At 38.9% G+C, this 26,079-nt stretch overlaps 1 protein-coding gene across 5 annotated transcripts; it reads left to right on the plus strand.

Moving 5' to 3' along the window:
* Positions 1 to 276: 276 nt before the first annotated feature.
* ppp2r5ca (protein phosphatase 2, regulatory subunit B', gamma a) lies at positions 277 to 26,079 on the plus strand. Of its 5 annotated transcripts, none has more exons than XM_030718175.1 (16): positions 277 to 653; positions 742 to 807; positions 1,792 to 1,942; positions 14,215 to 14,414; positions 16,823 to 16,933; positions 17,060 to 17,152; positions 17,318 to 17,448; positions 17,548 to 17,607; positions 17,707 to 17,815; positions 18,086 to 18,139; positions 18,308 to 18,478; positions 18,577 to 18,704; positions 19,698 to 19,799; positions 19,957 to 20,029; positions 21,379 to 21,495; positions 23,586 to 26,079. In XM_030718175.1, the coding sequence occupies exons 1-16, from the start codon at positions 507 to 509 to the stop codon at positions 23,718 to 23,720; spliced, it is 1,848 nt and encodes a 615-aa protein (XP_030574035.1). In that variant the 5' UTR covers positions 277 to 506; the 3' UTR covers positions 23,721 to 26,079. The 5 variants fall into 5 exon arrangements, with proteins under 5 accessions (XP_030574035.1, XP_030574037.1, XP_030574036.1 ...); XM_030718177.1 differs by having other exon boundaries at positions 285 to 653; positions 21,414 to 21,495; positions 23,586 to 23,716; XM_030718176.1 differs by lacking the exon at positions 21,379 to 21,495 and having other exon boundaries at positions 286 to 653.

Below are 26,079 nucleotides of genomic sequence, written 5' to 3' on the forward strand. Positions count from 1 at the left end.
GTTAATTTCAGTGTTCGCACATAGTATGCTGAGCCCAATTCCTCTCCGGTCTGGGGTAAAATGCAGGCGTCCAATCCCCTCTGGCGTTCATATTTGCAGATAGTTACATAACTTTTAAAAGTTGCGAAAGTCTAAACTGAGTGGGTGCCTCGCGGTGCATCCCGGGACACTCACAGAGCATGACTGTCAGCCCGGTCAGGCGATGGCTCAACCGGTCTCACACACAGAAAGAGACACAGACACACACAGCTCTACCTCCCGTTTTCCATGTACAGCTCTGCCCTCTTGTGGCCGTAGTCAACTTTTACAGCCGACACAGGAGACGCATCACTCGTTTAGCTGGAAAGTGCAACTATGGAAGGAGTAACTTGGATGTTGACAGCGGACATCGACCCAATTTTTGCCGTTATTAACTGTACCTCTACAAAGGGGTGAGTAGTGCTGTGCTGCCGCCTGCAGAAGTAGGATGAGTCCTTGCGGCTCGGACTGAGTCACATTGTGTTTGGATGGTCAATAGTCGAGGAAGCCTCATTAGTGTATTTGAACAGACGTGTTTTAACCAGGATTCTGCTGTCAGTGTGTGGCCACACTTTCACTCTGCTGACACTGGGGATTCCCCTGTCAGTATGCCTCACAAGAGCAAAAAAGAAAAGGTAAATTGGACTTTGATGCGACTGCTAAATGTTTGTATTCATGTTCATCTGTTTATTTGTTTTATTGATTCCCATACTCGTTCTTTAGGAATCCTCCAAATCTGGAAGATCTAAGAAATCTGGAAGTAAAAATGGGTCTTCAGGTGACCAAGAAGTAAGTACTGTATTTAAAAAAAAACAAACAAAAAAACTTTTCAATGTCCAGCGAGGACTTGCACTGAATTATAAGTACTAAATGTAAGGTCACTGAGCATTTCTCACTACGTGGGTATAATAGAGATGTCTGTAGGGTAAAACTTTGATTTATTTATTTAGCTGATGCATTTACTCATTATTTATTTATGTATTCCTTTGTATTAATTGTGTTTGGGTGCTTTAGCAGCTCTAATGGCTGAGGGAGGAGAGGTTTTCTTGAAACCTCTTGATTTTTGATCAAAAGTTCATGCCCATGAGCAGCTTCTATACTATAACGCTGCCTTGACTTCTGCTGTTGCTTGTATTGCTTTCTGTGAGCAATTCATTTGTACTTCAAGCATAATAACTTTTTGTCGTCATGAAACGCAGGCAAAGTTGCTCATGTGACTTGTGACATGATCTTATGACTTTATTTTCTTGCACTCAAAATACTTGCACTCAAACCCTAGTTTTACCCCAGCATGCCCTGTTTGGTCTCTGAACATAATGCCAGCCATTGTGGTGGCTATTTTTGTCCTTATCATTTGTACATCAGTGATGTTGAGTGGCGTTTGGAAAAGACCTGATTGATTGACTCCTGGACCGGCTGTGTGTTCCCATTGACAGCTTTATCCTTTCCATCTATGTTCAATTATTCTATCCCCTGAGGTCCATCACAATCTCTGTCAACAGATGCAGTACAGCACACCGCCGGCTGTGATCGGGTTGCTTAATTGAGAACTGATTCAGAAAGGAACTTGAGCCTTAACCATAACACCCTCACCTCTCCTGTCCCCCCTCCTCCTCCTCCTCCTCCTCCTCCTCCTCCTCCTCTCCTTCCTTGGACTCCACAGTGACACTTGAGAAAAATAATTCCTGTGCCATTTCCTTTGGGGCAGGAACTACCTTGCCCTACCTTGCTCTAGTAACAAGAGCCCTTCCTCTGTGACTCTTGTTTCTGCAGGGCGCCAGTAAGAAAGTGCCTCCTGCAACTCAGCTGATGAGGGTAAAGCAGCCAGGGTCACAATCGGCCATGAAGCGGGAGAAGAGGTTCAGCACATCCTCTTTCCCCCTAAGTGCTAACAGAGAGCTACAGAAGCTACCCGAACTAGCCGGTATGCCTCCTTCAGTGCACAGTATCTCAAAAAGGAGCTGTCTTTCTTTTCTTCTTGTCCTCAACAAATGCAGATTAAGTACAGTTTCCTTACATGCAGAGATAAGCTACTCTTGTTCTGGAAAGCACAAGCTGACCTTTATCTTAGATTGCATGTTTGGCCATTATGGATGAAGGGAATCGTATTAACAATTCATAGCCTTGGTGGATCCTCATAACCATCTTTTTAACCTTGAGGTCTCGCTACATAATTTATATCTAAGCAGACTGCCCATCAGCTTTATCTGTAATGCAAATGATGTGCAATCAGCTGTATCTGCAATCGTACCTGGAAGAAACAGATATTACCCCCCTCCTCCCAGAGGGTTCGCTCATGTAAGATAACACTGAATGAATGGACAGAAAGAATCCTTGAATCTGGGCCATTGAATAATCAGAGAAAATGCAACCTGAAAATCAAACATAAAATGGAAGCCTGAGCATGTCTCGCAGCGTTAATCATTTCCGATAAACAAAGTTGCATAAGCTCATGTTATAACACAGCCTGGCCACGCCATGTGGATAACTGTGATAAATAATCGGCATACTAACAGTCATAATTATAGCAAGCAGGATGGTTCCACTGTCAGTTAAAAAAACCCGTATTGACTGATTCAGCTAGTACATACAGTACTGCACCGACACTAATTCTGAGATGAGACCGTTAGGTTGAGGTTTGAACATTTGCATCAATCTTTCATTACTTCTTTGTTTACACAAAGCATTGCGGACAGGATTTGGCCTAAGTGGTTTCCTGTAAACTATACCCAGCTATGCTTTGTTCTCATACCTGGATGAGGTGGGTGACACTACGGAGAAACAATAGGAGGCATGCAGCACGGACAGCCTGCACGGCGGAGTGAGACACGTACACAGTTCTGTGGCAGTTTATCTAATGATAATTTGAGGAGTAATAATTAGCTTATTGTTTCTATTACCGTATGTTCTCTTGCCCCGTGCAGTGAGGTGATCTGAGGATTACAAATCAATACAGTTGTCTGATGACTATGAAAATTACATAAGTCTTATCAATGGCATTGAACGCATATTGGAAGTTTTTGGACAAGTCACAGTGCGCTCCACCATTAACAATAATAATAATAATGATGATGAAGAAGAAGAATACATGCTGTTTAATGGACTTGATGTTCTATTTATTTGTGCAGACTGATACCACTTTCTTAAAATTTATTTAAAGAAAATTGACATTGAAAAAAAAATAACCGATGAAGCAGGTTAGGTTAGTATTCCTGACACTTTTATATTATATCTATAATAATATCACTTTTCACTCAAAATTACACTGCATCTCAGTGTTCACAGTATTTCAAATGCATCAAAATATACAGCTACAGTACAAATTACAGACAAAACTACTTTATCATCTATGTAGTTTGACCATGCATGTATGCTTTTGGGAAACATGGAAAGTAGGCCTTGTTACAAATGTAATGGAGGTCAGGGATGTGTTAGTAAAACATTTAGTGATGGGTTTGTGTTTCGGAAGGCTCTTACACAAATGGCCCAGTCTGTGCTGCCACCTTATGGCTGACAATGGAATAACTGCTGTTTCCTCAGCTATAATGTTGAGATTTTTCATGATATTTTAGCATAATGTAGAGCCTTGTTGCCCTCTGGCTGACAGTATACTAAGACTGAGGCTGGTGGCATTATTTATTTGTTTTTGTCAATAAATCAATATCGTCTTTAACTACTTTCCACATGACTTCCACTGGAGATGTGAATCTTGACTAAAAGATCCACAAATATTTAAATAGGTGTAAATTGTGGGAAAAAAAGCATTTGTGTTTTCAGCACTTTTGTACAACAGTGGAGGTCTCTGGGCAGGGGCATAATGTATAATTGACCACAAAGACTTGTTAGTAGGATAATTTATATTGTGCTTTTTGAGTGGGAGATTTTAACATTAAACTAATAGGGCATGTGTCGGAAACCAGAAGTATTTCTAGTAAAGTAAAAGGGGTGTCTGAAGCTTTATACACTTTTGCCCAGTCTGTCCAATTTGTGAGAAGTAAGTGGCAGCTTTCAAAAAATACTGGTGCCCGTTGTCATGGCTGTGGAATGTAATGGTACCTCTTGGAGAGGCTTTGGCCCCTGAGAGAGAGAAAAGCAAGAGTAAGAACTGCGATACACTTGCCCTTCCTCTCCTTTCCTTTTACTTTAATTGCTTAATGTATTCCTCTGTGTCACTGGGTGCCTCTTTTCACTAAGTTTTAATTCACACTGTAATGAGGTGCAGAGAGCCAAAAATGAACTTGCACTTGTACCTGCTAATTCAGAAATTACTTACCCAGATGAATTTTTTTACCAATTAAAATAATTAAGGCATTTATTTTTCAGTCATATAGCAATATACAGTACTGTGCAAAGGTCTCGAGGCAACCCTCATTTCTTTATATTTTGCTAGGAAAATGGAAGATAGGTGCAGTGATTTGTTGAAACGTGCACGATTCTAATGAGCTTGAAAGTCAATATTTGATACGACCATCTTTATTCTTCAATACAGCCTGAACTCTCTTTAAGTAGTCTTCAGGAACAGTTCTCCAGGCTACTTTAAGGACATTCAAAGCTCTTCTTTGGATGTTGGCTGCCTTGTTTTCTATTCTCTGTCAAGATGATCCCACACTGCTTCAATAATGTTGAGGTCTGCACTCTGGAGAGGCCAATCCACCACTGGTTTTCTATCCAGGTATGCTTTTACTGCATTAACAGTGTGTTTGGGGTCATTGGCATCCCAAAAAATAAAGTTGTTGCCACTCAGACACTTTCCAATTTTTAGTTTTTTTTTAAATTTTGACAAGATCCCCAAAACTACTAGCTGACATGCAGCCACAAACCATGACAGATCCTTCACCATGTTTTACAAGTGGCAGTAGACACTCACTACATACTGATGACATTTTGAACCAAAAATTTCAAATTTGGATGCATCACACCATCAGACCTGCTCCCACTGATTTTCAGTACAGTTCTTGTGTAAATTGACATACCTCAGCCTTGTCTTCCTATTTCCCTTCCTTAAGAATGGCTTCTTCACAGCCACCCTCCCTCCGAGACCATTTCTGATGAAGCTTTAGTGATCAGTAGATGGATCAACAAGGGTCAGATACATCTTTCAGGCCCCATGTCAGGTCTTTGTTGTTTTTTTTCTCTTCTTTCTTAAGGACATTACTTTCATAAATTGTTCATCTGCTGTATATAGTTTTTTTTTTTTTTTTTTTATCACTTTCACTTCTTCTTTTGTCCTCCACTTGTCTAGTTTACTCAAATTTTACAGACACACTGCTGAATTATCTTATTGGTGCAAAAATACAATTTTATGCCTGTCAAACTTGGCATTTTATTTGCATTTTTATTTTTGGCATTTTTTTGTAGATTTGACAAGGAAAATGGAAACAAATTGTTTTTGCAACAAGCTGCTAGTAACAAAATGCCTAAAGATACTATTTAAAATTTTATGTTTGCTAAGTTGTCTGTTATGTGTAGATATACTCCTGGGTCATACCTTCAGTTAGGTGCCTATTTTATGCTTAAATGAGTCATAGGTCAGTGTTAAGTGGCTTAAAAAACAAACAAAAATTCCTTTTAAATGGTCAGCTACAAGGACTGGACTGAAAATGAATGAAAAAAAAAAACAGCCAAAGAAAAACTCTGACAGACCTTCAGAAAGCCTGGAGAGCTATTACTCAAGACCACTTTAATTACAATAAACTGTCTCCTTGAAAGCAAAATACAAAGAAATGAGGGGTAGATCAAAAGTGTTTTACACTGTACCGTATATGTCTTAAATAAAACTATTTTGTGCATCAGAGTTTCTTCATAGTAAATGTATTTTCTTCTGTATTTGCATCATTGTAAATTATTTGAACAATTGAGTAGCATTGGAATGCGGTGCATACTCAGTTCTAATTTGAGATGCAGGATAGCTGGAACATACTGTACACCGTGGCCTCTTTCTTGGACTCTTCATTAAATTCCAATTAATTGTCTGACTGTGTCCATTGTTGCAAAACAGCGCAGTCCCTTTGTTTTTAAATGACTGTGAAAATGGCTTTGTGAGCCCTGCTGTTATGAAAAGCCTGGTCTGTCTTGTGGTGTGAATGTGGTTTCACTGTGTCCTCTGATAAATCACATGAAAAACAGGACAGCTACTTCATTACGTAAAGATGAAATGCAGATTAATCATTCAGTGTCTTCAAGAATTACTAGTGCTGGTGTAAACATTCCCAAAGTAATTACTCACAAAAGAAATTAGTCACATTAACAGTAACTGATGAAATAAGCATAGCCTACATCACATATAGACTGATGTATGACTTGACATACTCAGACTTGTAATATTCATCTTGTATTTCTAATTAACTTTTATGTTTGACTGATTAGGTAAACTTTAAGACAGGAAGCTCCTGCTGTGTAGAGCTTTTTCTATTCTGTGTCCTCATGCATTTAATTTTCGGTGCACTTGGTTTCATTTCCTGCTGAGAGCAAATGCAGATGCAAATGCAGCAAGTTCCGAACAGTGTCTGCTTCATAAAAACTTCTTACAAAGTGCATCAGACACCAGCAATTTATTTTTTTTAAATTCTAGATTCATTTTGTTCACATTTGTTTATTTAATTTCACATTGTCTCATCATCTTGTGTGCAGAGCCTCCACTGATTCTCTGTAGCTCTTCTTGTTGGAGACCACTGGTGCTTCAGCCCTCAGTGGTCCAGTGCTCAGTTCTCATGTGGTTTCTGCGTTGTCTGTGTTGCTCATTGAATTCAGAGACGCTAGACCGCATCTGACCCTCTTCTTCACCTCGCTTTGATAAAGAACCAAGAAGAAATGACAGGAGGAAACAATTAAATACTTTGAAGATTGAGCCGGGGTTTCTCTCTCTAAGCACACTCAAGAGTAAGTTATTTCCAGCTGCTTTTCCAAAGTCAGATTATGCCGAAGCCCCTGCTGATGGCTGAACTGTGGAAAAGAATTAAGTCAATCTGATCTAAGATCTGTAGCAGGGCCTGCCTTGCAGAGCGTCACCAGAGACCAGTGAGTGGAAAGGAGGAGCAAGACCAAAAAAAAAAAAAATTGTATGACCCACCCCCTGTGCAACCTTTTATCCTATCATCTCCCCTCTCTCGCCGCAGTCTTCGCCTCTATTGCTCCAGAGCTGCATGAGCTAAGCCAATCAGCTGGCTCCTCTGCTCCTTACGTCACTAGCCAGTTCCCTCCAGCAGCACGGAGCTTCATTTTCTGATCTGCTTTTGTGCTAAAATGGAGGCTGGCCTCTCGCCCTGAGTGGATCGCCTTCCTGGTTGAGGTTTAGATGTTGACATGCAATAAAGCTGGAGACAGGATGGTTGTGGATGCACCCAATTCCAATGGGCCGTTTCAGCCGGTGGCTCTTGTGCACTTCAGAGGTATGTAAGGACAAATTATTCTTCCTGTATTGTCCTATGGAAATTAAGAGAGAGAGAGAGAGGTGTATGTTGCTGTGCTCCTGTTCCCCTCCACTGGCTTGGCTAGTCAGCCGTTTAGGATACCATTATTGCTTCTTAGTTTTATTAAGCAGCCGGTTTTATCTGAGAGAGAATGGTGGTTTTTAATGTTTCGGTGGTCAGCTGCGAGACCCAGGAGCTACATAAAAATCTGGTTTTAGTAGCTAGCTGCCCATCCCCCCGCCAAGCTAGTGATGTCAAAGGAAGTGAGGTCATAGCCTAGGGAAGGGTCTCTTCTCTCTAGTTTTTCGTGTTTGACTGTGATTCTGTATTTTTGTGTTTGATGTGGAGCTGGTAATCGCTGCCCACGAGGAAAAGCTAAACGGTATTCAGATATTGTCTGATGGCTTCACCTTTTAGGTGATTCAAACTGGCCCAGTATTTTTGTCATCTTATAGTGTGTCTGTGTGTGTGTGTGTGTGTGTTATAAGCAGTCACTGCTCTGCAGCAGGCTGCAACCCCCTTTCTCCAGCTCCCCCACCCTTTTCCCTCTTTACCGGCTTGCGAGTGACATGCTTCGGCAACCTTTTTCTCAAACTAAGAAAGTCAAGCCAGAAGTCAGATGGCATCTCATAAGTGCATATCTTGTAAGCAAAACAGTGCAGTCAGTGTAACCCAGCCATCTTTGTCAGAGCACAGCAGTAATATTTTAGGATTACAACATCGGACTCTGCCTCTTAATGCCTGTACAATGTACTCAGTCATGTCTGAAAGGGCCAGCCTGTTACCACTGTACTCGGGGTGCAGCCCAGCGTTAGATGAAGCCTTAGGCGATTATTGATTACTCTCTATTGAGCCACAGAGGCAAATGCCTTGAATGACAACAATGTTGTGGAACAATCAGGCTCTCTTTGTCTCATTCTGTTTCCTCTTATTGTGAGACTCCATCATTCCAGCCATGTTCAGATCAAACATCTCTTATCCTAGCCGTTACAAATTTAGTCTAGATCCAGCTGAAAGTAATTTCCATTCATGCTTGGCATCTGAATGAAGCAGTTTAATTATTGTGAGATCACTGGTTTCAGTTCAGTTCTTGCTGTGAGGGGACACTTAATCTGTTACTGCACAAAAAAAAGGTATGTGCATTTGTATAGGTGTGTAAGTCCATACCGGGATATGGTGTCTCATTTCAGGGATAAACTTGAAGACTAGCATCTATGTTTGTTTAGTCTGAGCAGATTAACTGTGCTTTCCACATGCTACACTACCAGTATTGTTAGCAAACAAGCATATACACATATTCACACTACACTCTTTTGACACATTAAACCGAACAGTTGAAAATTAGGCACTTGGCTGGCGCTTTTACAGAAATGTTGATTTACGTGTTTAGTTTCTGGAAAAATAAAATAAACAGATTTAAATGTTTGGTGATACATTCTGAAAACATGGCGCTGGATTCCAAACTAAATTTATCTGTGAAACATCATTTCCCTCCTCATCTGTTTTGTTTGAGATCTCAGACATCATTTTAACACTAACACTTCTTTTTTCTTTTAACACTTCTTGACATTATTAGTCACAGTGGAAGCTCCAGCTATAAATGTGTCTCAAGGGTGTCAGTGATGCATACCTTTTTACCAAACAATATAATGGACCTTCATGCGGATGCTGTCCTCGACAGCGTCTATATTTTGGACGTATAGACGCCGTAGAGGTGTTGCCATAGTGCATGCAAAATTGTTTTAATGACTGAAAGTGGCCAAACTGTCTTCTTATATGCTGTCAAACCTGTGACACAGTTTCTTTCTGCATTGCTGTAAATAGTAATTGGTCAGTGTTTACATTGATCATATCATACCATCAATAAGGCAGATTGCCAAACCACTCCTGGCTTCAGAGTAGCAGCTGTTCATTTGACCCATTTACAGAGAAAACCGTATTGACTGTGGTTCCAGTGTGACTCCACTTATTTGTTATCTTGGATTGAATGTGGGGGGGTAGTAAGATAAATCTGTCTCTGTTCTCCACAAGATGTTTGGGCTTGTGTGTTCATGCACATGCTTCTTCCCACCTAAGGCTTTTATGAGTTTTATTAATAGAAGTCACACTATGGTTAACATCAATTTTGGGACCCCAACACTGGGCCTTTTATGTGTTAAACAACAATGTGGTTTGTACATTAGGAGTATACAGAAACTTTATAGAACAGACAGACAGGCTTATGTAATAGGAGTGCCTCAAGTCTGACACGGTCAAGGATGCAAACCATGGCCACTCATTCGGGCCAGCTTCATGTCCGACAGGACAAATGATAAAATATTTTACGACACAGGCCTTGTGCTATAGACAGAAATGGTTCACTTAAGCACGTTGGTGTTTAAAAAGATAATAATGTTAATTTAAGCCTTCTTACAGTTCCAGTTATCTCAGCTTAGGAGCTTAAATTGCAGCACCTCAGTTTGTTCTACAGGCCTCATTCTTAAAAATGCCATGTCAACTTTGGGACACAGTTCTCACCTGGTTTTGATGAGATAATGGGGGGGGGGGGGGGAGATCTTTTGGATGAACCACTGTCTCACTCCTAGTGTTTTCCATCAACATCCCAATCGGCTGTCAAATCTTTATGGAAGTGGCTGATAATGGCTGTGCACACATTTGCCCTCTCCTCTGGAATTCCCAGTCTGTTACTGTCATCAATATAAATTGGCCAACTTGAAACTGACACTGCAGAAGTGTGTGTGTGTGTGTGAGTGTGTGAGAGAGAGGGCCAAGTCTCCATTATGTCTGAATAAGAGAATCTCTCTTCTTACCTAGAATCTGCCTGTGTGCAAGAATGTCACACACAGGCTTTGTGTGTGTGTGTTTGCATCCTCCTCTATAGTGTACTGTTGACTCTGTCACTCTTTGTATGTTCAGTAAAAGTAGGGCAGGGACGAATATGTTTAGCTGTTTCCTTATAAGTGTCTGTCAAGTTTTAATGATTGCCTCTTGTTTGTTTATTTGCTCATTAATTTAATCTTAATTAAAACATGATTGAAAATCATAACAAGAACAGACAGAATTAATTAATCTCAGAATAATATGATTATATATTGATTTCATGTAACCAGTTTGCAGTGCTCAGTTTAGTGTTATCAGTTGGTATACACACACACACACACACACACACACACACACACACCCCTACCTTTTTCTCATTTTAGCCCTGTGCTACATTCATACATCATAATTTGCCTCACAACCTAATTTGCTTATGTCAGTAATTGTAAGCTCTAAGCCCACAAGTTGCAGTACACTCACAGAAAACAAATGGGACACTTTTTTTGTTTTTGTTTTTTGGAGTGTTTGCTTTACATATACATGATGTACTTCAGTTCACCCATAGCATCATCCTCCTCAGGTGCAGGCAGCACCCAAGTCTAAGTGCCAGCACTTAGTTTACTGATTAGGAATTATGTCATGTTGTTTTCCAATACCAAGTCTAAATCTGTGAGTTTGACCCCAGTATCTGCATCTCAGGGTACCCAAACTGAGTGTGTATCAGAGCACAGGTATCTTTATAGCTAAATCTGTTTCTTTTACTCCTCATATTCAACAGCTAGTCAGAAGATTAAAACTGAAGTTCCCATCTCTCATTTGATCGCTGTAACATTTCTTGCTGTGATGTTCTGTATGTGCACGCTTCCTCTCACTACATGCTCTGGACGCCGTGTATCATGGAGCATTAAGATTTATCACAAATTTAAAGCTCTTACCCACGTTTGCTGTATGAGCAGGTTGGCCGGTCCTCCCAGTGTGTTTGCAGATTCAAACATTGGTGTGTTCTTATATTTATGTGTGCATTAGATCTGCTTCCCTTTTATCTTCAGGCTTACATGCAACAGAAGAGTTTAAGTCCTTACACTTTGAGGTCCCAGGACCATCTGTTATTGCTGGTTTCAATTTGCTGCTCCTTCCACATGGAGCAAATTACAAAAACATCTCAAACTTTGGGATTTGGTCTCAATGAATGGGTTTAAGGCACTTTTAAATAATCTGGAAGTGATGGCATCGAGCAGTACATGTTTTGCTTGACATTTTTTCTCCAGTTTAATCTTATCCTGTTTGTACGTATGGCTGCTCTCTGCTTCAAACTTTAATTGTGCTGCTGCTGTCTTGGCCAGGACAGTCATGAGAAAGAGATTTAAATATCAATTTGTTTTTTCTTGGTTAAATAAAGTTAAAATAAAACAAAAATGTTAAAAAATGATTGGAGCAGGGACAGTTTTGCTACTCGACTTGTTGAGGCTTGTATAGATTGTGTAGATGGCATTTTTGTCTTGTTTAAAAACTTGCACACCTACATAACTTTAAGTCACATTTATGAATCCCTGAAGGGGAAATTAAAGGGCGTCCTAAGTAAAAGGGCAGCTGGGGGCAACATCTTGTTCAAGCCCACTTCAACAAAAAAAAACTGAACCTACCATGTTTTTGATGGTTGAGAGAGAACCACTCCAGAGGCAACCCACACAAGCAGAGGGGGAGCATGAAAACACCACACAGAAAAGACAAATCTAGGGTTCGAACCCAGGGCCATGTTGCTGTATGTTGCTGATGATATATATGAATTACACTCGTCACAATACTAGAATTTTAAACTTGATACTCAGGAAAATACTTGATACTCTATACCCTTTATGATGCCACAGGAGCAAAAAAAAAAAAAAAAGGACAAAATTAATCATTTTAAATAACAAGTAGAACAATGCTTGTTTGTGTAACTGTTTATTGTGTTTGTCTGTGCTTTTGGTTCACCATATTTTCATTGCTGATCAGATATTTGTTAAGGTAGGCTGCTGCTATTTCTGTGTTGGTGCTGGCAGACTTTTTCTCAGCATCAATGTGGGACTTCAAGAGAAACAACACTTTTTAGACACCATTGATTGTCAGGTTAAATTACCATTTATTTGTTAATGTTACAGATGGGCAGGACTGATAATGTTTGCTGCCTAGCTTCGACATAGCCGCTAGTTGCTTCCTTAATGATAAGAAATGGCTAATGTTGGTAATGGCAAATAGTTAAATGACTGTTAATGTATGCGCCAGCCAGGTTAAAATTGATAACTGTTTAACACTTAAGTGTTGTTAAATTGGGAACTTTACTGACCCCTTGAAATGCTTCATAAAGCCTGGGATGTCTTTAAGATGCTTTGCAGTTACACTGCTGTTCGTGTGTTCAGCTGCTAGTGAGAGGACGGGCTGTGTACCTGCCTGTCTGCAGCATTGGTTCTGAAGCAAAGACGGCCCCGCTGTTATCAATAGTGTTGCAAATGAATATCTAATCCCGTATTAAATCTGAGTATCAGTTTTCATTTTTGACAATGCTACACTGTACTTAGGCTGCCTACAGTACCCGTGGTACTGAAGTTGTTTTCAAATTTTTGGTGTCAGAATTCAATTCTGGTGATATCCCTAATATAATATATGATATATCCATGAGTCTTTAAATGTCTGATCAGAAGTAGAACTAAAATTAATGGTAGATCCCCTCATGAGAGACAGTTCTTGTTGAAGAAATGAAAAAAAATCTAAATGAAAGGTCAATGTAGATGCCGTAATATTTGAATGTTTGCAGGCAGTGATTGCTAACACTGTTATTCATCATCTCCTGTTATCAGATCAAGAATATACTTTACTAGCAGAGGCTCTAATGAGAGCATACATATGAGTATAACACACTGTTACTACGTCTGTTTTGTTCTACTGTATCAGTTAGCCAGCACCTGACTTTATAGAAGAAATTTAGGTTAGTGAAGCCAGAAAATTGACAGTCTTTTCAAAAACATGTTTGTTTTTTCTTTAGGTAGAGGAGCAAATGTTATCTCTTAATGCCTTATTTGCAGACACCATTACTTCTGCCTTACACGTGTAAAGCTATAGCTAGCACCCTGTTAGCTTAGCATGAAAAAAATTAAAAAATAAAACATGGAAACATGGTTAGCTTTAGCTAGCCCTCTGTCTTCATCCAAGGTTGGTTTTTCTGTTGACGTTGGGGATATGTGATGTGTATCTTGAGTTTTGACTTTCAAAGGTAACATTTAAACATCATAAAAGAGGAAGAGAAACGGGCTACATCAAAGTTGTATCAAGTAACTGCATAATTATAGTGTCACTATGTTATTACTGCGCCACATGAACAGGTAGCACTGAAAATGGTTATTTCCTCCTTGTGTTTTCATGTGTGAAGTGTGCACTTTGGCAAAGATTGTTTGTTTATAAGCCTGTGCTCTTGAGCTCAGCTGGATTCAAAGCAAAACAGAGAGTCTTCAAACCACCATGGACAAATATAATGACTAGCTAGGGTTCCTTTATGCATCTCTCAGGGTGTGTGAAATGGCTAGAGTGTGACCGTTCACCTAGTTCCCAAATCCTTCTCCCTCTATCCTCCATCCTGTCTTTTCTGCTCTGTTAGCCACCCCCCTGGGCTCTAACCATCTTAGGCTTTCTCTCAGTGCACTCAGTCTTCATGACTCATTTGCTACTCTTCACTCCGTTGCTGCCTCATATTTTTTTTTCCCGTTTTACACGTTGCTGTTTTAACTGTCGTCCTTGACAGATAAACCGCCCCCTCCTTTCTCTTGTGACCCCCCTCACTCTTTGAACACGACTCCATTCTTCTATATTCTCAACTGCTTTATTTTATCACCACTGTTCAGCCTTCCGCTCTCTTTCAGTTGTCTCCAGACTCTTCTCTCTCCTTCTTTTCTTCACCCACCTCATTTTTTTTTCTCTCTCCATCTTTCTTTAGATGTGGCCCCTGCGGAACAGGAGAAGCTCTTCATCCAGAAGCTGCGACAGTGCTGTGTTCTTTTTGACTTCCTGTCCGACCCATTGAGTGACCTGAAATGGAAGGAAGTGAAGCGGGCAGCTCTGAGCGAAATGGTGGAGTACATTACCCACAACAGGAATGTCATCACAGAGCCCATCTACCCGGAGGTGGTTCACATGGTCAGTAGAGCTGAAGGGAGTTTGCCCTCAATGCTGAAGATTATAGAATATCATTGTTACAGGACAGAGATGATCTGAGAAAGAGTTGAGCATGCATTGCATAGGAGAACAGTGTCCCTGGTGATGTTTCTAATAGGGTTTCACTGGATCTTTTGCATAGTTCATCAAGGTTGGATTGCTTCAGATGTTCTTCAGATCACCCATACATTCCTTTTTTTTAATCAATTAAAAAAAATTGTCTTGCTGTTGTCATTCATTCCGATTTCAAGAATTTCTTTCACTGAAGCTCATTGCAGCTTTTATTTTTCCAGATAGACTGAATATTATCAGGTTTTTGACTGATGATTGAGGAAAGGCTAGCAATGTGGGGCTTTTCAGAACTATAAAATGTAAAACAAAAAGCAACCAAAGCTGCAGCCCTAAACTTGACCAAGGTTAAGATTTTCTTTTCTTCAGGTATTAACGTTGCATTACTGATGTGTAAGCATTTTCGCAACAAGAAAATCTCTTGTCATTTTTATCTATCTATCTATCTAGATAGATGATTGAGGAAAAGCTAGCATCTATCTATCTATCTAGATAGATAGATAGATATTTATTTTTTTTTTTTAAAGAATGAAGTAAGTTTAAGCCGCTGGGAATGGGAGGGAAAAAGTAGATGAATGGGCTTACATTAAAAGGGGCCTTTTCCAGCAGAGGACTTTCTCTTGGCACAGGGAGTGATGCATTTTATATTTTCAGGAGCTACAGTGGTTTGTTTGGAAGGAATGGAAAAAAAAATAGCTTTTTCCTTTTTGCAACAGCAGCTTAAACTTCAATAAAAGAATCAAAGTAAAACAAGATTGTTATGATAGGTATTGTGCTGACTAGAGATGCACTAAGTGATATATCCGATTCCATGCTAATTCACCACATCCTGTCCAGAAATGTTACTACACATCAGAGCAATGCAGACCACAACTGTTGCTGTTCCACTCGAAAGCAATATGCCAAAATACACAAATCTGCATATTCATATATGCAGTGACACTTCTTCCCCGAAAAGCAAAATGTAACATGTAAAGGGCTCTTTTGTAACACATTTGCAAGTAATCTGCCAGTGCACCCATTTGTTGCTTTTCACAGGTCTGCCAATCTGTATATTGGTTCAGCTGGTTTGTAGTCTTCTGTCTTTTAGACTTGCATCTAATTTTGGTTAAATAAACTGCTTATTAGTTGAACCTGAAGCTCTTTATTTTGAGATTGAGACTAAGAGAGAATGAAGGTTGTTTAGTGGTCAGTGTTTTCATGAACATAAATTTAAATTAAAGAGAAGTTGCAAAAATCTGTACGTTGTACATTGTTTTGAGTAGGGCTTAGAAATTTGTCAGCAAGTCAGACTTCTGATTTCTTTCAATCAGTGCAGCTCAAACTTTAGTGTGCAAAGTTGCAGTGTTTGTATGATGGAAACATTATAATTGTGAATCGCTGGATCAGTTGTATTTATTTGTTCACGTCCTCTTCAGTAAAACACCTGGTGAAACAGCACGAAAAAAAAAAAACGGGAAGCATGTTTGAGTTTTTCGCTGGCTTGTTTTACAAATTAAAGTTCGTTGTTGCATAAGTTACTTGAAGCTTCACCATTTTTTTTTTCTTTTTTATGAGAGGACAGCTGACATGCTGCTGCAGTTGTGCTATTGTGTTTCTGTATCATTAACCAGCATACAATGTAGCTTTTAGATTGTCTTTTCACTGTGTAAAAAGACAATCTGTAATGACCAGAAAGGCATATTGGTGGTGGTGGTGGCTTTAACGTTAGAGGTCACATCTTATGCAACAACTGTACAGTGTGCATTTGATTCCACATCCTTTATTTGTTTATTTTATTTGTGACTTTCTTTTTTTGTTTAAGTCCCCTTGGTTATTGGTCAAAGTGCAGTACAATACAGGCAGTCGATCCTACCTTGTAGCTTGTCTTTTCAAACAAGGCACTCAGTGTTTTACTAGGCCACCTGCACTGTCCCATGATCTGCCTTTTGGGGAAGATGCCCACAGGGGAGTCAGTTGACACTGTGAGAGACCAGAAACTCAAGATACTTGAATTATTGTGGGCTTAAACCCCTGGAGTCCAATTGCAAGGACAAAGTTACCATTAGCCTAGAAAGAAAACATATTTTCCAGTCAATCATTCTGTTTTCTTTTCTTTTTTGTTTTTATTTCAGATGTCTTTTATAACCTAATTTTGGTAGAATCATGGGCAAATTTTTTTTTTTTTTTTTTTTTTTTAATTTCTAAATTTTTAATATCCTGGAGTCATAGTTCATATCGTTACCAAAACAAATCGACAAATGGAAGTTCTCTTAAATTGCATACTGTCCAGGGGAATAAACGTTTACAGTAGGATATTGTTTCCATTTCTCTTGTTTCAGTTTGCTGTGAATATGTTTAGAACATTGCCTCCATCATCCAACCCAACTGGAGCAGAGTTTGATCCTGAGGAGGATGAGCCAACACTTGAAGCTGCATGGCCACACCTCCAGGTTGGCATTTTATTCTTTGTTATCGGAACACAACAAGTTTAAAAATGTTTATTCCTAACCTAGAAGACGCTCAAAGCTTGAATCATCCTTTCCTAGCATTGACTCCTCTGTTTGTATCTTTTGCAGCTTGTCTACGAATTTTTCCTTAGGTTTTTAGAATCCCCTGACTTTCAGCCTAACATAGCGAAGAAATACATCGACCAGAAGTTTGTTATGCAGGTCAGAAAAAGGATACTTGAAGATTTTCCCTAATATTACCACCAAACGGTGAAAATCTATTATGCTGATAAATGAAAAGATGATAGTAAACAGAAAAGTTTGAAAAGCAAAATAATAGGACAAGGCATGGTTTTGTGATAATGTTTCACTTTCTGTGCATTGTAGCTCCTAGAACTATTTGACAGCGAGGATCCCAGAGAGAGAGACTTCCTCAAAACCACCCTCCACAGGATCTATGGAAAGTTCCTGGGGCTGAGAGCATACATCAGAAAACAGATCAATAACATTTTTTATAGGTGAGTTCATGTTAGAGAAGACAAATGCTTGCTTTATAAATTGACATTGTTCTTGAGTCTTTGTGTTGCCACTTAAAAAGTCTAAATTTGTTCTTCTAGGTTTATCTATGAGACAGAGCACCATAATGGTATAGCTGAACTACTGGAAATACTTGGAAGGTATGATAGCAGCAAACATGAAATATAAAAAAATATATATATAAAAAAAACATTTTTCCAGATGTTCTAATAGTTCTTTTTTTCCCCCCCCTTTTACAGCATAATCAATGGATTTGCCTTACCACTAAAAGAAGAGCACAAGATTTTCCTGTTGAAGGTTTTATTGCCTCTGCACAAAGTTAAATCACTCAGTGTCTACCATCCACAGGTCAGCAATAGGGGCTTAAGTGTTTATTCTTTTGTTTTCTTGAATATGTACAATATTTACTTGGAAATGCCTTTTTATATATTCTTGTCCTGACATGCTTTGTGTGCGCTCCTCTTTTCACGAGAGCAGCAGGTCATTCAAAAACGACGTGTCTCAGCCACTCTGTCCCTCAGGCATCTTGTGTCCCCTGCTGTGCTTCCTTTTAATTTGCTCGTGCATAAGTTCAGATACTTTTCCAGTGCAGTGAATGTATTTGTTTGTGTTTTGCAGCTGGCCTACTGCGTGGTGCAGTTTTTGGAAAAGGACAGCACTCTAACTGAGCCGGTATGTCAAATAAAAACATGCCAGACTGGTTCTTTTTTGTGTGTGTAATGCTGCTTGTTGACACCTTGGTTTTCACTGAGATTGTTTACCTTACCTTTAAGCTTAAAGCTGCTGTCCCTCTATTCTTCCTGTCTGGTTACTCAGCATCATCCTTAATTATCCCTATAGGTGGTAATGGCTCTACTAAAGTACTGGCCAAAGACTCACAGCCCCAAGGAGGTGATGTTCCTCAATGAACTGGAGGAGATCTTGGATGTGATTGAGCCCTCTGAATTTGTTAAGGTGCAGGAGCCTCTCTTCAGACAGTTGGCCAAATGTGTTTCCAGCCCCCACTTCCAGGTACTGGATGACTGATCACAACCGTCATAACCCTGCAAAGAAGTTCTTCAATTGTAGTGGCTGTGACTCCAAGTACATACCGTATATGTTCTCTTTAGGTGGCAGAGAGAGCCCTGTACTACTGGAACAACGAGTACATCATGAGTCTGATCAGTGACAACGCAGCAAAGATTCTGCCAATTATGTTCCCCGCTTTGTACCGCAACTCAAAAACTCACTGGAACAAGTAAGCTGCCTCTCTACACAGTGTACTTTCATTGCACATAACACCAATCTGATGCAATGCCTCACACAGTAGTTCACATACTGCTCTTAAGTACTTGTGTTTTGAACTGTTGAACTATTATTGAACATCTAAACTCCTTTCACTTTTCTCTAAACTTAAATTAAAACATGCTTAAAAGGGACACAACCAACAGTTTTTATAGTTACACATGTCTGCAGTTATTTTGTCAGTATACTGCCAAGTAGGGCTGGGCAATATGGACCAAAAATAATATCTCTATTTTTTTTTTTTAGCTGAATGGTGCTATATCTTAATATTTTTTCTTCCCAAAAGGCATAAACAAAAAGGCACTTCCGAGTCAAAGCTACATGTCCCAAATGTCTCACAGCTGTGCTATTAAAATGTAAACAGAAAAGATTCAGAGCAAAAATAGCAAAAGGCTGACTTATTCTTTAAAAAGCCAGTCTGCAGTGAAGTAGACTTCACCGAAACGTGTTCTCCTGTACATCTAGTACTGCAAATAACAAAACGTGTAAACAGATTGAATGAATAAAATTCCATCCTTCAGTCCGCAGCATTCTAGCCAGCTCAGTAAATCCATAGACTTATGCGCTGACGTATCACAGCAACAAGTCCACCCACTCAACGCGGGGTCTACGTATCTGCTGGCTGCATCACAAGCACACGAAAAAGACCCACTTTCACTATTAAGGTCACTTGACTTACAGTACAAACCAACTTCCGCTATGGAGTTGCGTTATGGCATAGACTATATCGATATAAACGATATTGTCCCATCTTATATCGCATATGAAAATATATCTATTTCTTAAAAACTTGATATCGCCCAGCCCTACCGCCAAGCATTTAATATTTGGGTTTTTTAAATTTTAAATCAGTGTTTTTTACATTTGATCCTCGAGGGTGAAAGCGACCTTTACACAAATGTTACTGGTATCACTGGACTCTTAATACCCTTTCTTGTGTTCACAGGACCATCCACGGCCTCATCTACAACGCTCTGAAGCTTTTCATGGAAATGAATCAAAAGCTTTTTGATGATTGCACACAGCAGTACAGGGCTGAGAAAAACAAGTAAACATCAAAGTCTCTTTTTTTTTTTAAGTGATGTTGAAGTGGTGCTTAATTATAATAAGCCTTAACGCCACAGATGAATTGTTAGGTTGGATTTCACATTAATCAGTGGATTGGAACCGATTAGTGACAGGACGGTTGGTGTTTTGTTAAACAGGGAGAAGGCAAAGTCAAAAGAACGTGAAGAGGCTTGGCTCAAGATTGAGAACCTCGCCAAATCAAATCCACAGGTAAGCAGTGTGTGAAATTATTTAAACACAATCCCTCTTTCACTGTGTGTGAGCGTGTTTGTGTGTCAAACTATACAATATGCAGTCCTGACTGGAACTGTTTGGACAGTTAAGCTCTGTGCTGAAGTGTAGCCCGTAAAATAAGAGAGACTGCATCAGAGTACCAAATGAAGTCTATTAATATGCAAGTGAAGTTAAAATGCCAAATAATATGGCTTAACCCGCCCCCCCACCCCCTATTACCAGAGGGGTATCAGATGGATTTTGTACAGATGCAAAATGCTGCATATGTTTTCCTCATAAAGAACCGAGGCCAGGTTGTGCTTTCAAAAAACATTTTTCCAAAAGTATTTTTGAACGTGTGAGAAACTGTTTTATTGGCCCCCTGTCAAAGTGAGGGTGAGAGGGTTCATGACCCCAAACAGCACTTCATCTGTGAAATGTGGTGATTTTTGTGTATGTGTGGTTCCCATTAGAACAGTGATTATTTAATGAAGCTCAATGAAGCAACACAGTGATTGACGGAAAGGTGCAAGGTGTGTGGCAGGTTCAGCCAAAGTAATCAAATCACGTTGAGTTTTCATTCTTCTCTGATCGAGCAACTGAAGAGTATTGCAGTCTGATGAATTGGTTAAATGGTGTCAGTCTGATAGAGGATGTATGCAGTCGGTTTTCTAAAAATATATAATAAAAAAATCATTTTATTTCACTTAATGGGCTTAACGGACTTGATGTATGCACACCACAGTTAACACTGTGTATTGGCAGTTTGCTGAAGCACAGAGCTTAAAGAAAAACAGAAAATGTGTAACTGTCCAAATACTTTCCAGGACAAGCATCTTGTGTTTTCTGTGTGTAAATTGTAGTTGCATTGTAGTTTCCTTTCCTTCCTGTTCTGTTGAAGTTTGTTTAGTTTTATTTGTTCAAACCCTAGCTTGGAACCCCCCCCCCCCAGTGACAGAGCTGGTAATGATGGAAAGATCTTTATGAGAAACAATGTGCTTAGTTGATGTGAATGGTTGGTTGAATTGGGCATCTCTATTATTCTTTCTATAGTGTTAGAACATATTTCCTGAACGCTGTCAGCAAAAGCAGGAAAAAAAAACGTAATATTTGCACCCCAAAGAGCTCAATTGGCTTCATTGTGGATGCATGATCAAATTTATAGTAGTTTGGAGCTTTTAATAATTTTGATTCCTTCACCTCAGCTAAAGCATATTAATCTGATAGTATCAATAGACTCTTGTTCTTTATTTTAATTCATTTACTGCCTTTTGGATTAATTCTTCTTTGCATGCGACTGAAAGTCTTCTCTCCATTCTTTTTGTTTTTGTTTCTTTTCAACATAGTTCTCTATGTATGTTCATTCCTCTGACCTCAATAGTCCTGTAGCAATGGAGACGGATGTCCCTTTGATAGAAGATGTTCAGAGGTTAAAAAAGACAGTTGAGGAGGGCGCAACTCAGGTAAACCTGACTTTCTCTCTGTCTGTCTTTTCTTAAAATTACCCAATACTTTAAAAATAATCCTCCAAATTTTCCCGAGTAAAACTGCAGATGGCAGTTATAACTATTGTTATCAAGCAACCCAAATTCCAAAAAAGTTAGGATGCTGTGTAAAATGTAAATAAAAACAGGTTGCAATGATTTAAAAATTTCATATACCCATATTTAATTCACAGCATAAAACATAGGGGAAAAAAATGTAAGAAAAATATTAGCTTATTTTGAATTTGATGGCAGCAACACTTCTCAAAAATTTGCATCAGGGCCATTGTGTTTACCTCTTCTTTTAACGGTCTGTATATTTCTGGAAAGTGAGGAGACCCATTGCTGGACTTTTGGGAGAGGAATGTTTTTTTCCCATTCGTGTCTGATATAGGATTCTAGATGCTCAGCAATCGTGGTTTTTCTTTGTCATGTTTTTTTTTTGTTGTTGTTTGTTTGTTTTTTTGTTTTGTTTCATGATGCATCAGATGTGTTCAGTTGGTGAAAGGTCTGAACTGCAGTTAGGCCAGTTCAGCACCCAGACTCTTCGACTAAAAAGCCATGCCGTTCTATGCGGTTTTGCATCGTCTTGCTGAAATATGCAAGGCCTTACCTGAAAAAGCCAGCGCATGTGAGCATATGCTGCTCCTTTCAGCATCAATGTTGCCAATTGCATAGGCAGATATGCATCCCCAATAACATCAGAGATGAACGTTTTTGAACCAAGTGCTCATAACAAGTCATCTGGCCCCTCTCCTTGGTCCGAAAGATGTTATGTCAATGTTTTCTAAAAAGAATTTTGAATTTTGATTCGTCTGACCACAGAACAGTTTTCCACTTTTCTTCAGCCAATTTTAAATAAGCTTTGGCTCAGAAGCTGGCAGTGTTTCTGGATCATGTTCACAGATGGCTTCTTCTTTGCATCATAGGGCTTTGACCTGCATTTGTGGATGGCACAGTGAACTGTGTTCATAGACGATTTCCGGAAGTGTTCCTGAGCCCATGCAGTGATTTCCATCACAGAATCATGCCTGTTTTTAATGCAGTGCTGCCCGAGGGCATGAATATCACAGGCATCCAGTGCTGATCTTTGGCCTTGTCCCTTGTGCACATAGATTCTTGGAATCTTTTGATATTATGTAATGCAGATGATGAAATGTCCAAAATCTTCAGTTTTACATTGAGAAACATAATTTTGAAGTTGTTCTATAATTTGTAGTTGCAGTTTTTTGCAGATTGGTGAACCTCTGCCCATCTGTACTTCTAAGAAAGTTTGTAACCCAATTAGTTACAAAATGTTCTTCCAGCTGTTTGTTTTTAGTACCAGTTATTTTTCCAGCATTTCCCAACTTTTTGAGATTAGTTGCTGCCATCAAAATGAGCTGTTTTTCTTAAAATTATACATTTTCTCATTTGATATAGTTTCTGTTTTCTATCATGAATAAAATATGTGTTTATGCAATTAGAAAATCATTGCATTCTGTTTTTATTTACATTTTACACAGTGTTACAACTTTCTGGATTTGGATTATTGTTGTTGTTGTTGTTGTTGTTGTTATTATTGTTGTTATTATTGTTATTGCACTTTTTTTTGAGTATGGGCTTTTGTACTTTCACCAAAAAAAAAGGAGGGGAAAAAAACACTGTGGACTAAACACTAGAATCAAATCTTTTTTTTGTCCGTGCTGCTTCTTATGTGTGACACTAGTTTGAAGTTTAGTATTATACAAATAACTAACCATATTAAAGAACTGTGTAAAAATAAATAAATACATTTTAAAAAATTATGAAATACAATATAAAATATTACACTCAACCTTAACTTGATTATTGCAAGCACTTATTTGGTAACTTTTATGTTGGCTCATAATATTTCCACTGTCTTGAAGAGTCATTATGAAATTATGAAGAATCTGGGTTTGTTTATGTACATGACACCTCTAGTCGTTTAATATATCAGACTTTCATTTTGTCTCTGATTAGATCAGGGTCAAAAGACAAAAGATGTAAATAAAGTATGAGCATCAATAAGCCTTACTTTCCCCTCTTCTCTTATCTTCATCGAACAGTTGCAGCATGACCAGCGGAAAGAGCGGCCCATGATGCGACGCAAATCAGAGTTGCCTCAGGATATCTACACCACAAAAGCCTTGGAGTCCCACCGCAGAGCTGAAGACATGTTGACCACCCACGACGGACTCTAGGTCCCACCATCTGCTGGCTCTTGGTTCAGTTAACCCTCCTACACTCTACAGCCATGGACATCTTTTTTGCCCGGGTGCCAGAGTTACACTGGCGATCCAAGCTGGGCTTTCCACCCCCAACTCCCCCATCAGTTTCCCCCAGAATATTTAGTTCTCCTTATTCCTGCTGCTCCAGAACAGAAAACCTGTATCCACCTCCTTCAGATTTCTTCTTTCTCAGGTTTTTTTTTTCCCTTTATTTGAAGAGGAGTAGGAGTATGTTTGTGTGACTTTTAGCCCTGTATTTTCCAGTCACTTTCCTCATTTGTTCACCTTCCACTCTCCTCTCACATCACGGTGCGCTCACTGTAATTGTGGAACCTGAGAGTACAGACAGCACAACACAGGTTCTTCATTCCTTCTTACAAATGTGTTCACAATGGCTGGATATGGAAAACTAGGACCTGCCTGACTAAATGTCTAAGGATCGTCTCTTGGTCTTTTCTCTGTTTTCTTTCAAAGGGAACAAAAACAGACCTTATTGTTCAGATGAAAGACACAACTTTCTGTTACCTGTTGTACGTTTTCTTTATTTTTGCTCTAACACGCATCTTGTCAGTGCCAAGACTGTTGTGTTCTGTTTGTTTCATGTTTGTATCCGTGACTTTAACAGGGTCACCTGCCTTTGTTTCCAGTCACTGGTGTTTTTGATTTTTTTTTTTTTTTTTTTTTGGCAGGGGGGCCTGTTTTGTTTTTGGTTTTTTTTCTCTCCCCCACTTAAGACTAAACTGAGGCCTGTCCTTAGCCTTGCGATCTCCAGAAAAGACGGCTAGTAAAGATTTAAGTTGTCCTGTGGACATCTTGACACTTCTCATTTATTGTTTTGTGCCATATGCCGCTCTTTTGTATGCTTGCTTCCTTACATTCATTGGCAATATTTAACAACCAGACCACGGCAATGTCTACAGTTTAAACAATGGTATTGAATGAAAACTGTGTATTTGCTGCCTATGTTGTTGTAGCATGCTGAATAGAAAAATGCAGAGCATGGCACATTCAGGATGATATGAGATAGGGTATAAATAAATTATATAAGAAGAATAGGGAAAATGTAAAGGGAATGTAATAGAGTGAGTTCTTCCTGTGTTGAATGGAGGAGGAGGTACAGATTTGTACTGTTATAACACCTGCAAACTCCACTTGCTTTTTAGCATTACTCAGCACATTTGCTCATTGCTTTTTTGGGGGTTTGATACCCTCCAAGAAGTAGATATGGAATTAGTTTATGAAATATAAGTTATTCACAGATTTATTTTTTTTTTAAAGACCTGCCACAAATGTTACCAAATATAAAGATGTAGCATGTTTGTTTTGCTACCATTCCGAATCTCACTTTTCTGATTTGTAGGTTTTATAAATTGTATCCTTCTCAGTGAGGAAGATTTTAAAGTTTGGGAAATATTTTCCAATCAGTACCATTGTTTAAACTATGGAGGTCTGCTAGATGTCTTCATATTCGATGTGTTGTATTTCATTGTATTGTCTCTGGAGGTTAGTAGTGTGGATGTCAGGTTTTGGATTTTTTAATTTTTTTTTGGCTGTTCAGAATGCCTAGTGCTGAAACACACTAGTGCGAAATGGCCACAAAAATACCAGATGCTGAAAATAAACTGACATTGTGACTTGGCTTGTTAACTGTATTAATACTGTATTTGCTTGAACGCAAAAAGATGTAAATTAAAACTACCATGTTAAACATGTACATTTTACCCTGGAGGAATGCCATTCACCAAACTGATTTCTGTTTATGAAACAGTCCTGCTTGCTGGGAGAGATGTTTTAATGAATTCGAATGAGTTTTGAGTCAGAAATGTCAGAGGTTTCTTTTTAGTGCTGAAAAACAAGTCAACCGTGACGATAAGAGATGATTTTAAAATGATTTGGCGGCTTGTTCTCTTCTGCAGGATCTTTTCAAATCTTTTAATTTTAACATATTATTTCCAAAACATAACTTAAAGTGTCCTTTTTGTATGTGACCTGTACTATATGCTTCATTTAATATTGTATATATGAGTTACCTTGTTTCATGTAGTGTTATATATCTAGATTAATTTTGTACAAATTGTCCCTCTGTACAGAATAAAACATCAATAGCAAGTGAAAGAAGTCAATCTGGCACATACCATCTTATTGCTCCTCTTTTTGGCTGTACTTTGAGCATCATGAGAATTTAGAAAATGGGGCTTATTTTTATTATTAAAAACTGCAAAGTTTCCTCCCTCCACTAAATAACTGAAAAATATCCATCCCCATTGTGTGATCCTATCCCTGTCTTTAGTGGTGTAAAAACTATTAAATGAATAAAGAGATTATTTGAATA

This window comes from Archocentrus centrarchus, chromosome 22 (assembly GCF_007364275.1).
Source record: "Archocentrus centrarchus isolate MPI-CPG fArcCen1 chromosome 22, fArcCen1, whole genome shotgun sequence".
NCBI lineage: Eukaryota > Metazoa > Chordata > Actinopteri > Cichliformes > Cichlidae > Archocentrus > Archocentrus centrarchus.

What these genes read in the sequence shown, in the direction of transcription:
- ppp2r5ca (XM_030718175.1), top strand. Translation starts at nt 507, where the DNA reads ATGGTCAATAGTCGAGGAAGCCTCATTAGTGTATTTGAACAGACGTGT. An exon ending in CTGCATGGCCACACCTCCAG is followed by an intron (nt 16,934 to 17,059) that starts GTTGGCATTTTA and finishes TATCTTTTGCAG; the next exon opens with CTTGTCTACGAATTTTTCCT. An exon ending in TCAAAAACTCACTGGAACAA is followed by an intron (nt 18,705 to 19,697) that starts GTAAGCTGCCTC and finishes TTGTGTTCACAG; the next exon opens with GACCATCCACGGCCTCATCT.